The 12,839-nt window shown below is 45.9% G+C and overlaps 1 protein-coding gene across 2 annotated transcripts in view; it reads left to right on the top strand.

Annotated features, from left to right (window-relative positions):
* Kcnn3 (potassium calcium-activated channel subfamily N member 3) overlaps window positions 1-12,544 on the top strand; it is a 156,043-nt gene extending 143,499 nt beyond the window's left edge. The window contains exons 7-9 of one of the 2 annotated variants that reach the window (XR_015046700.1): window positions 228-297; window positions 4,539-10,112; window positions 10,735-12,544. Coding sequence is in view for 1 of the 2 variants with exons in the window: in XM_021158361.2 (XP_021014020.1) it covers window positions 228-297; window positions 4,539-4,835 (367 nt within the window). In the remaining variant the exon portion in view is untranslated. Of the gene's footprint in view, window positions 1-227; window positions 298-4,538 lie in introns of both variants that reach the window. The other variant, XM_021158361.2, reaches the window with a different exon arrangement.
* The last annotated feature ends 295 nt before the right edge of the window (window positions 12,545-12,839 follow it).

The raw sequence follows: 12,839 nt of genomic DNA, 5'->3' as shown, positions 1-12,839 counted from the left end.
AAGGCAGGGGAGTAGGGGAGTGAGTGACTTGAGACAAGTCAGGCACTGAGAGTGACACGGGAAACATGTATGGAAACAACCGTTTGCTTTCTCGGGTTCCTGACAAGTCTAATCCTGCCAGCTACCCCTGTGTTCATGACCCCAACACTAAACTCCAAGCTCAGGTTTGATGAAGGGGTGACGCTTTAGCGTGAACTTGAACTGCCTGTTCTAACTCTTCCCCACAGACTGCGGGGTGTCAAGATGGAACAAAGGAAGCTGAGTGACCAAGCCAACACCCTGGTGGACCTTTCCAAGGTGAGTGGCATCCAGGGCAGACCTGACCCACATTCACAGAACACGGTGCAGGACCAGGAAGACATAGACAGACAGCCCTCTTTGGTTAAATGCCTAGGTTTGCGGGTTTTTTGTTTGTTTGTTTTTGTTTTTTTTAAACATTTGTAATCTACCAGTGTGTCCTGTCCTTTAACACGTGGCATTTGTTTCTCAAGTTGAATAGCTCAGATTTGTCTTGTTCATAACTAATTAGCTAACCAGTTCCTGTTAGTGTGTTATTAACTGTTTATCAAGGGGCTTTTAAGGATGAGCAGAAGTCACACAAGAAAGTACCTTAGTGAGGACCAAATGGGGCAAGCGCGACACAGATGCCTTGGGATATATTTGTCACAGTTCTTGCAATTTGTTGATATACTAGGAAACTCATTTCCCTGTGTCTTCTAATCCTTACAGCCTAGGCTTTCCTGACCTCAAATAGATGGTAGTAGTGGTGTGTGTGTGTGTGTGTATCTGTATCATAATAGGCAGACAGCTGACATTGAACATGGAGTTCCTGAGAGCCTAAGGTCTTAAGGCCCAATATGACATTGTCATTCAGTGTTTCTTGCCTTTACTGCCATCAACATCATAAACAGACTCTCTTCTTGAAAATCAGCACTGTGGGCAGAACTAAGCGTGGGCAGTCTGACCAGGAGGGCTCCCTGCCCCCCACTACCTTCTGATAGAAATTATACAGCAAATATGTAGCCCAGGGCTGGGCTGGCAGAACATTCCAGCAGATGTCAATTGTAACGGAACCTTATTCCCTGGGAAAGCAAAGGAAACTCCCTCAGGCCAATTAAGCCCCCTTTGAAAAGAGCCTGCAAGCAGAAATTATTGGTTGCTGGGCCACGTGCAGGCTCCTCATTCAATAGAGGGATCAAGAAGGCAAAGAAAGAACTTCCTATGGAGGACCTCAGCCACAGCTAGGGAGACGCCCACAGACACATGTGCCATTGGAAGGGGCATTCAGGTGGAGTGTGGGGTTTCCCAGAACCCAGTGTGGGAGTGGATGAATGGACCCCTGGAGTCTTGGACACGTTGGTTAATACACAGAGTTCCAGCAAACCTCCTGGAAGTACTCCCCATATGTTAGAACCACTTATTCCCAGGAGATAAGGGGGTGTCTGGAGACACCTCCGCACCACCTCTCCTCTCCTACTCAGGTGCTGTTCCCCCACGCCAACCTTCACCCCAACCCCCACCCCACCCCAGGTCACCTTGGAGCATATTTGACTTTCATTTGTTCTTAATTCTAAATTCTCAAGAGAGGAGATTTGATTGGCCGGTTTTACTGACGTGTCTGTCTTTAGACAACTCAGCTATGACTAGGAAGAAGGAAACAGCTAGGACGGACTCTGTGAGCCTCAGCAGTGGCTCAGTGAGATGCCCCAGGCAATGTTTCCCATCTCACCTCTCACCAACAGGGCACACTGTGGCTGATGCTCCTCCAGCAATATCAGGTTAATCTAGGTTTTGAGTTCATCTTCCTTCAGGGCTGCCCACAGTCTCTCATTGATGGAGTGAAAGAGATGGCTTGGTAGACTTGGAACACTTGCTGGGAGAGAAAGAGGATCTAAATTTGAATGCCCAACACTCAGAGCTGCATGTGCCTTCAGCACTGGTGGGCAGAAAAAAAAATGAAGTTTGATGGCCAGTGAGCTTGGCCAAGACAGCAGTTCCTAGTTCAGTGAGAGGCCCTGTCTCAAAGGAATAAGGCAGAGAATAATAGAGAAAGAGACTCCATATCCTCTGCTTGTACCTATGAACTGGCACCCATAGATTCACATGCAGTACACACACAGACACACAGACACACAGACACACACAGAGAGAGAGAGAGAGAGAGAGAGAGAGAGAGAGAGAGAGAGAGAGAGAGAGAGAGAGAGAGAGAGATTCCTGCACTGGACAGGGAAATAAAGCCATATATCACAGAGGAATGAAGTCTGTGGGAAGATAGTGTGCACAGAGCCATTGTAAAGTCCATGCGTGAAACTGGAGGAGGAGGCAGACCCTGCTAGCCATCCATTTAGTCTCTGTGTTTTTCTCCCATGAGACCCAGATTCCAGTGGCAGTCATGTGTGCTTCCGTGTAGGTCCCCACTCCCTTAGCATCCTGTTAGCAGCATTGCCAAGGGAAAGCATCCATCGTAATGCTACGCTGGCTCCTTTTCCCTTCGTGCTTTGCCTCCCAGCTCCCCACCCCTCGCCTCTGTTCTTTGTTCCTCCCTAGATTAAGAATGTACCCTTCCATTGCATGTTCTGTATTAAACAGGCCTCATGTCATGTATGCTGTCAGAGCTGGGAGGGCTGGGGCCCCTCACCCAATTCCTTCAGTTTCTTCAACTGGGAAATAAAAATAGTTCCCACCATCTGAAACTTGGGTAGTCAAATAAGAACTGTAAACCTGCTTTGTGAGCTGTAAACGTTTCAAATATGGCAGTTCTGATTAGGAACACAGATAAGGAAGGAACCAGAACCTAAAGGAACAAGATGACCATCACCTGGTTCCACACTGGAGTTCGCCAGGTGCTCTTGTGGCCCAGCATGGGATCAGTGGCTTGTCCATTCTGGAGGGACCACGCCCTGTGAGGAGGAACTTGGCCACGCCCACCCCCCCCCCATCCAGGTTACCCTTTCCCTGGGAGGGCAGAGCTGGCAAGAGAAGAGCTATCTTCAGACCTGCTCCTCCACAATTCCAACTGCAGGGGGCTCTCCTGCAGTTTCACCATGGCTCCTCTGCTGCTGCCTCGCGTTCCGTTCCCCTCCCCCCTTGTCCTCTGTTCCTCTCTCATCCGGTTGCCTGCTCCTTCCACATCCTCCTAGAGCAGTTGTTCTCAGCCTTCCTAATGCGGTGAGCCCTGAATACAGTTGCTCATTTGAGGTAACCCCTAACCACAAAATTATTTCATCTCAACCTCATAACTGTAATTTTGCTCCTGTTATGTATGAATCGTCATGCAGGATATCTGATATGCCATCCCCAAAGGGGTCTTGACCCATAAGTTGAGAACTGCTGTCCTAGAGAAATGCCAGGTCAGATGAGATTAGGGTAATTTCATACACACACCACACCACACCACACCACACCACACCACACCACACGGGCACAGGCACCAGAACCCCTTTTCCTCTCTCTGGGTGTGAGACTTGAGAGCCAGCATTCCCGGTGCTTGCTGATTGTCTGCCATGTATAGTCTAGGCTTCCGCAATCAGCACAGGAATCACGGGGTGTCTGTGCAGGGAGCTCTGATAACAAGTGGGACCAAAGAACAGCGTGTGACAGTGTTGGAGACAGGAGGCCATCAGAAGTACCCTCAATGCAGCCTTTGCCAGGCAGCATGGGAGGCGCGCCTGCTCTGAGGAGTCAAGTGTCCTCTGCTCAACCAAGACCTCAGCCAGGTCAGACGGCCCTTAAAAGAAGCAACCTGCTCCAGGGCTTCTCTACCTCCTCTGGAGCCAAGGAGCAGACGGGTGGCTCATCAGCAGGGCAGCCCCTTGTGGTCCAGGATCATGCCTGAGGCATTAATCGCATTTTCTATTCTGACTGCTGCATAGAAAGGGGGTGGGGATGCAATCTCATAACTATGTGTAGTTATTAACTCTGATTTTATAAGGAGGTCAGGGTAGGAGAGGTTAAGTGGCCTACTAGTGAGCTGAACTTGCACTTGAACCTTGACTTGTTAATTAGGAGTCTACAGCCTTGGCCATTCTCACCTCAGTGTCTCCTCTTGAATCATTAGACGGCAGCACTCTGTGTGAATCGAGAACCATGTAGAGCCATATTCAATTTAAGAAAGGGGAAGTGTTTCTTTTCTTCCATGCATATTTGCTATTTAAAATAGATAACTAAGTTGGGCATGGTGACGCATATCCTTAGTCTCCAGCACTCAGAAAGCAGAAACAGGCAGATCTCAGTGAGTTCAAGGCCAGCTGGGTCTACAATTCCAGGACACCCACGAGTACGTAGTGAAACCCTGTATCAAAAGAACAAAATAAAACAAATTATAAAATTGATCCTCAATATCCATTCCTTTTAGAAAAAAAAAAGTGCCCACCCCAGCCTGTCCATCACCTGGAAAGTCCTGGAATTCTCCTTCGGTGACATGGGAGGAAGCTGGGCGGAGGTGGCTCCAGCTGCAGGGTGGAGGGCATTTCATCTTCCCACAACAGAGTTCTCTGTGGTGATGGTCTTCTTCCTGCCTCCCCCTCTGTCTCTCCCAGATGCAGAACGTCATGTATGACTTAATCACGGAGCTCAATGACCGGAGTGAAGATCTAGAAAAGCAGATTGGCAGCCTGGAGTCCAAGCTGGAGCACCTCACAGCCAGTTTCAATTCCCTGCCCCTGCTCATCGCAGATACCCTGCGCCAGCAGCAGCAGCAGCTGCTCACTGCCTTCGTGGAGGCCCGGGGCATCAGTGTGGCCGTGGGAACTAGCCACGCCCCTCCCTCTGACAGCCCTATCGGGATCAGCTCCACCTCTTTCCCAACCCCATACACAAGTTCAAGCAGTTGCTAAATAAAACTCCCCACTCCAGAAGCATTACCCATAGGTCTTAAGATGCAAATCAACTCTCTCCTGGTCGCTTTGCTGTCAAGGAAGTTTCGGACCAGGGAACAGAACGAAGAGAGATGGAACAGATGAGCTGACTCATGTTCTTTCAGCGTGCTTTGTTCGATATGCCTTGAAACCAGAAATCTAATCTCTGTTTAGGTGCCTCTACTTGGGAGCTGGAAGACGAGGTGACGGGAAGCAACGCCTCTGTCAGGGCCCTTGCTGCAGAGTTGGCGGAGAACAGAAATCCCTGCTCAATCTCAGGTTTTCACAGGGAGGTGGGGAGGGGCAGCCACTCTGAAGCAGCTGAGAGGGAAGCCAGCCAAAGTGGGGTGTGCTGAGCAAGGGTGGTATTAGGTTTGGGGAGTGGGTTCCTGGCTGCCTTGGGACCTCAGCTCACCTGTCCTGTCCTTTTGTCTAAGGAAGCCTCTGGGTGGTAAAAAAATAAAAGAGAGCCGCCCAGAATTTTCCAAAACAGGCATACCCAAATTAGACTTGGGGAGGGTGGTGACGTAGACAAATAAAAAGCCAGATTTTCCATCCAATAATACTATCCATCATATACACACACAGATGTTCAATCCAGGTCATTTTCTGTTTGAGTTGAGCCCAAATGAAAGGGACCTGGTACCTCCCCTTGCACACAGTAATTCTGCATTGAGATGATGCATGGGGTGTGTTTAGTTGAGGACGTTAGAGGGTATTGGCTACATTTTGAGCTTCATTGAAGATGCAGGTCCCTCCTTCACAGTGTCCTGGGCATGCATGTGGCCTGATTTAATGTATGCCAACTCCACACTGGAGAGATAAATGTCCTTTTAAAAACAACAGCTTTTGAAGAGGTTTCATCCAGCCAAATAAGCTGTGTGCTGATGGAACCCATGTTCCCAGGTGTCTGTGTGTGGGGGAGGAGGAGACAAGCGTGCCCAATGCCACCATAGTGAGTGCAACTATTGTCTGGGGCTTTGCCGAAGCATCTTCAGCCAGCAGAAGGTTCCAGCCGGAGATGTAGGAGTGTGGAAGGATCAGTGCCTAACACTGCTAGGTTGGGAGGAGAAAGGTAGAGAGTGGCTCCTGTGGTCCCTTCTACCTTACCTGACATCATCTCAAAATGAAACACTGTGAGAACACAAGAAGCCCTAGGGGCATGTGTGTAAAGTGAGAGAACACATTTGTTGGAAGCTTGTTCCTATTGTGCCACACCCATCTTGGGGCAAAACTTACTCTACTGAATCCAAGAGACTCCAGAAACAAGCAGATCTGGGATAGGCGTGGGCACTTGCTTTTATCCCCATTGCTCTGTGATCTGACTGTGCACACAGCTGTGGTGGGAAAGCTATTGAGTTTTATCACTTCTCCCATCTGGAGGTCTTCGGTTTCTGCTTATAAGAAATTATACGTGGAATATTTCATCCATCTTTTGGTAGGACAAAAGGATGTTATCTGTGTATAGTTGCTGTCTTGAGAGTAGCCCCGTGTCAGGCTATCACAGGTCCCTGGAGGCATCGCCTTACTATGTGCATTTTTCTTGTGCAATGCTGGGGCTGGTCCTCTCAGGACAGGGAATTGCTGGACAGTGAGGTGGGCAACTGTGGCACGGAAGACATGCCTTGGTTTTTTGTTTGTTTGTTTCTAAGCCTCTTGTTTGTCTTTCTGTCTTGATGCTGCTGTCTCGTGTCTTGTGTCCGCAGTGCTGGAGACCAGACTTGCGGCTTCATGCGTTTTAAACAAGTGCTGTTCCAGTCAGCCACACCCCAGCCTGCTGCTGTTGTCTTAATGGCCTATCTTCTTAATGGTCTATCTTGATCGCCCCCTCGAGCATTTTCATTAGCTGTTTTGCACACCAGAGAAGCCACATTTGTTGTTAGCATTTAATTCTTTTTACTTGTTCTTTTAATTATTAATTATCGGAAAGATTCTTTGTATCCTGAGAATGGTATTCCTGTTTTCAGTTTAGCCATACCTACAGGCAGATATACACACAGATGAAATAGCCATTGTACCTTCTTTGTAGCATTGGTTGCATTTCACAAAAGGAAGGCTGCTGATGGGCCCACTTCCTGGTCATGTGGTCTATTGGCCCTCAGCTGTTTTCCCTGCTCTCTGTTGCATCTTGCTGTGATCCTGTGCTGTGTGGTCATAAGCATGGCACATCTAAGATTTAGTTCCCATTTTCACATAAATGACATGCAAGATCCCACCGCTTCTCCTGCTGTGTATCCATCTTGGTTTGGACATAGTCTACAATCTGTCTTTTTGTTGATATTCTTGCTAAGTAAACCCTGAAGGCCAAGCTAACAACACTAGTGTAGAGGATGGCTAGAGCTGTTTCAGGAGGGCACCACTAGCATTAGAGAGAGATGTGGGAATTTGTAGGGTGGCCTGGCCTGTTGGTATTGCAATAGGTCTGTGTGGCCTTATCTCTAGCAGAAGAATATACCTCGAGAAACATGACAGGATCAGAAGGTTGGCTCTGTGATGGCAAATGAGCTGCTGCTTTTTTGTCCTGATATTGCAGCTTCATGAGGGAAGTCATAATTCTCTTGCAAATATAATCGACCCTTGATGAGCTAGGTAATGAGGATCCTGGTTAGCTCACCCAGATGTATCCCTGCATCTTTTAGATGATCCCACATCACCTAAGCATCCCAGTTGAGTGGGGAAGGAGGCTAGTGGATTCTAAGGCCATGTGGTAGTGGAAAGAGTCTGAGTCTCAAGAGTGGGCTGCAATTTAAAACTATGAATACTGTAATTTTGCCCTAGCCCTGAACTGGTCCAATTTCACTCACTCCTAGAAGGCTGACCGATGGCAGAGGCCTTCCTAGCATCTTTCCAGGAATGCAGTAGCAGACGGAAGCACTCCAATATTTCCCCAAATATCTGGACACTTGAATTAAAAATATAGAGCCACCCTGTCATTGCTTAAGCCATATAATTGCTTCATGTACTGTGAAGTCAGGGATGTACTGTGATACTCCAAGACCACTGAGCTCAGTGGGATTTCAGGATATAGCCTCAGTTGGTAATTTACACCCGACTAGAAGCTCATTCCTCCTTAGATTGACATCCAAATAAGAATCTGCACCTTTGGCTCAAAGGTCGCATGTGTGATTATCATCAATAAATCATTATGAAGTGTCTGTGGGCCATTCTTACCACCTCCATAATGTATAACTCCATGACATCATGTCTCGAAATATGACCCAAATGAATGAGAGGGGCTATAGCCATGCATCACCAGTGACTGTGACCCTAACAGGGTCGGTCCTGTGCTGAAACAACAACCTTGTAAATCAGAAGACATAGAAACTGAATGTGAAATCTAGCCCTCAAACAGCACAGCACTGACAAATAATGATTTCAACGTATCTGGAGAGTTTCCCCTTACAAAGAAGTCATGGAAAGAAGAAAACTAGTGATACAAAATCAGAATAGGTGAAAGTCTGAGACTCCTGCCAATAGGTCTCAGTTTGTGTGTATTTAAAAGCGAAGATGAATTAAGTTCAAAGTATTCAGTAGAAGACAAAATGAGATCCCTATCGCTAGCACAGCAGCCTTGACTGACTAGCTAACCCACACTTAGATGTTACATTTGAATGTTGTGATAGTTACCAAAAAGTAATTACTGCACATTGGATAGGGAGTGATTTGCAGGGAGAAAGACAGAGTTTGTGCAGAGTTCAGGAAGCCCCCATCCTCCAGAGGATGACAAACAATGTATTCCAAATAGAGAGTCAGTATTCCATCTCAAAACAGACACCCTAGCCACTGCTAGAGAAACCCGGCTGAGACACTGTGACACTACCAGCAGGTTACGACTTTCTAAACTACTGCTTTTAAATGCTCAAATAGGTTCCCACCTCATCCAGTCACTCTACTTCCCCCAAAGCTACTAGAAGCAGATTAAGGATCCATTAGTGGTCATTCTGCTGTCCCTGTTGACTTCTTGGTTTGGTTTCAGTCCCTTAGATGGCTATCTGGAGGCTTCCTGGCAGACGCAAACAGTTCATTCTCTCCCCTGTAGCCAGCTGGCTTGTTCATACCTTGGGCAGAATCTCTTCCTTCTCCACCTCTGCCAAAGCAAACATTTGGGGAATGGGATTAAAGCTAGCCCTAAGACGGGGGGGGGGGGGGGGGAATGGAGGGTGGTGATAGTGTCTGCCTGTGGTAACAGGAAGCTTGTGTCAGGCTGCATGAATAATAAGGTCCTGCCAGACAAGGAATATGTAGACTTGTGTTGAACAAGGCCACAGCTTATGAACACATGTTCTGTGAAGTGGTCTATAGGCAGCCACAGAGGGGGATGTAACTGTGATCTTTTTGTCTTACGCCATTACTGGAAACGCCCACACACGAACTGGAGTTCCCTCGGAACAACATTGTCAAATCTTCAACAGACGACCTCCGAACCAGGTGCCATGAGCCCTGCACAGCTGTTTACACACTGAGACATGTATTCTGGAAGCTGCGAGCAACCTCGGGCCTGGACTGACAAGAGACCTTGTGACCAATCAAGCTGGTGGAGGAAAAGCACAAAATTCAATACCAACCTCTAGTTAAGATCCCAAAGAGATGCTGACATTTCTAGCAAAAATAATAACAATAATACTAAATAATAAATAAATAGGAACAGTGACAAATAAAAAAAAATGAATCTGATTGGAACAGCCGATATCCAGCTTCCCAGAGGGAGGACGGGGCTGAGTGACATTCTCCAGCTGTGTCACTTCTCGGATCCCAACCAGAGCTGACCCACCTTCATCATATATGGTATTTAATGGCGCAACACAGTGATCGATTTAGTCCCAGTCTCTTCATTCTGTGCTGGCCACAAGAGAACAACAAACTCGAGTGATAGGATGTTGATGGAGGAACCATTTTCATAGCAAACTCAGAAATGGAGGTGTTTATATTCCAAACCAGATGGGCTTCAGTATGAATTTGCATCTTGCCTCTGTACTGCTTGCTATTTTTTAATGATAGGAGAAAGCATAACAGTTTATTTTAAATATGAAATATATTGCTATATTATAAAATATATTGTAACTTTCGATTAACATTTTGTATTGAGCTAGTCTTTAGCAGGCTGGGTGACAGCCTGCTTTCTTTCCTAACGACTGTTTCTGGGTACACATCGCTGTTAGCGGTTGCCTGACCCCCAAACCCAGGGTCCTGGTTCCACGGCAGGCCGGATGGCCATATTCTCCAAGACTGAGCAGTAGAGATAAAAATAGCCATGAGGTAAGCGGAGAAGAATAATTCCACCCTAAATTCTACCAAGCCATTTCAGAAGCGATTTGTAAAGCCATCACTCCTTAAGTAACCGTCAACAATTTAGTAAAAGCGTAGACTCTTTCTATCTAAATGCAAAGGGCCCAGTCTGTAAGTTTTTTGCCTCAGGCACAGCCAACCAGCTTTCCTCTGGCAACATCAGAATTGGGCATTAAAAAAAGACTCTTGTTTACACTGCCTCAAAATACTAAAAATTCTAAGCATTGAGTTTCTCTATATACGAGGACAACCAAGATTAGCCAGGCAGGGCCCAGTGAGAACTGAGGTGCAGGTGTGCCTCTCTCAGTTGATAATCTCTTGGAGGAGGGTGTGATTCAGGAAGGGGAAGATCAAGGTGTCTGCAGTTTGTCCTTGATGCTGGAGGAGGGGGCAGGATGTGCATAGCAAGACCCAGTACAGAGCCAGCTTCCACATTTGCTATTCACTGTAGATAGGGGGAGATGGTTCTGAATATCACATTTCCTCTTATGGCAAAAATAAGCAGCCCATGAAACCCACTCGCTCCTTCTCGATACAGTACCTGAGATATACTTGTTACAGAATTACAGAGTTCCTTCTTTTGAATTACCAGGGTCCTATTCTATATTAAAATGGATGAAGGATATCCTCCCTAAATCTGCACATCTCCCGATGAGGAATGTGCTTGCTGGGATCACTTCTGCACAACACAGGACAGGTGCAGACCAAGGAGCATCAGGGGAGAGTTACCTGCCTGCCTCTTCCCTTCGCAAGCTCTGGAAATGCACACAGATCCACAGATCATGCAAAGCTGTAGGTGCTGCCCTGGGAAAGAGACTAGAAGCCTCTAAGGTTCCCTGAACTTCAGCCGTAGCACCTGTTAGTCATGCTTAATGACAGACAAGTTTCTAAACATCCAGTTTCAATCAGCTGGAGTAGACAGGGCTGTCTGTGTAAGCAAGTCACGTTTGTTTCTCTCGGCATCTGCATTACTCTTCAGTTATGTGCTAGACTGAGCACCATTAAAGCCATCAGAACTCCAGGGCACCTGTTTTTAACACATGGCTTACTCGCTGGGTAATGGAAATGAGCTAACTCTCAATTTGGTAATTGACTGAGAGATATTGATTTGTTTCTTTATACATCTCCTGCTCAAAATGGAGCTATTTTGGCTTTTACTTCTAGCGATCTATAGACTGGCTAAGATGTTTACATGTATAGAGAACACATATATTCTGACCTTTCCCATCAAAGATGTAACTCATCCATAATCAAGGAAACTAATCCAAATTCTAGTTTTGGTGGAAACAAGCTCTGGACAATAATTCATGTGCGTAGCCCTATGCTAATCCTTGGTACTCCAGGTGAGAGCCAAAGACCGGCGGCATTCACATCCCCCACAAACTTGTCAGAAATAGGTTCTGTGCCAGGCCCGCTCAATCACAATTAGCATTTTAACCAGTGCTCCTGGTGATCTATATGCAACCAGCACTGAGAAGTGCTGGCCTCCCTCACTGTACTGCAATGGTAACCAATAATTCAGCTATTTCTTTCTCAAATATCATTTACCAAATTGTTTGATGATAGACAGCTCTTATATGATTGTAAGGGTAAAGATGGGTTTATGTGATTGTGAGGATAAAGATGGGTGTTATCTTAAAATTCCATTTGATATTGCACAGTTTAAATGACATACATGAACTGTAATGTCAATTGGAGGTGGCCTTTCTCTAGTCTGATGTGAAAAGCCACTCAAGTGACAGCTTTGAGCCACCTCAAAGCCCCCTTTTTGACTCTGATCATGGGCCTTCAGAGTATAAGGTGGAGCCATGGGTGAGCCCTGGATAGAAGGCTCCCAAGTCTCCCCTCAGCATACTGCAGAAATGGGACATTCCTGGTTCCCTGTCCCTCCATGAGGAAGCCAGAATCCCTCAGTGAGGACTCTCCTTAGACATTCAGACACATTCCTAATCTCCTGAGGCTTCTCCTATTTGTCACAGCAAGCAGGGCAAAGAGAGATGTAAATTCTGATATTGGTACCCTAAATTGATATGTGCCCAGAAACAGTTATGTTCTAAATTAATGGCTTTAACCTGTTCATTGTAAAAAGTGCCTTGGACTTCAATCTAAAGAGGTCAGTATAAATATGTATGTGTGTGTGTGATGTGTATGTAGGCAAATATTTACATATTTATACATACACAGGTGCATACACATATACCTGCACATTCATATATAATATATACATATATATATATATAAATGCTTCATAATATATCATATTGCTATTCACAGCTTCTTATTTTGTTTGGTCCTATGTTTATTTGTTTAGTGAGATCTTTACATAGAAAGGTTCTATTTAGGACATGGATGTATTTTTTGTTTGTTTTTTACTTTTTATTAAAAAGGTAAAGGATATTAAACGATAAAAAAAAAAAAGCAAAGTGCCTGAAAGTTTTGAATGGAGTTGTGATAAACTTTCACAAGCCACCAAAGAAGAAACTAATTTCCGTTTAAGAAATATTTTTCTGTTTCTGTGACTTTGTTTTCTATGAAAGAAGCACAAATAAGAACGGATGAAGCGACTTTGTGCTGTCCATTAGAATTGCCATCTGTTGTCTCCACAAGACAACTCTAAGATGTTTATTCAGTTGGGTACCTACCTTTTCACACTTCTGGGTCAGAAGGGCCTCGTTCCTGCGTGGCAGCACGATTTGG

This window comes from Mus caroli, unplaced genomic scaffold (genome assembly GCF_978045245.1).
Source record: "Mus caroli unplaced genomic scaffold, Mus_caroli_1 scaffold_3, whole genome shotgun sequence".
NCBI lineage: Eukaryota > Metazoa > Chordata > Mammalia > Rodentia > Muridae > Mus > Mus caroli.
The sequence above is the reverse complement of the archived record's forward strand: the minus strand, read 5'-3'. Positions and strand labels throughout refer to the sequence as shown.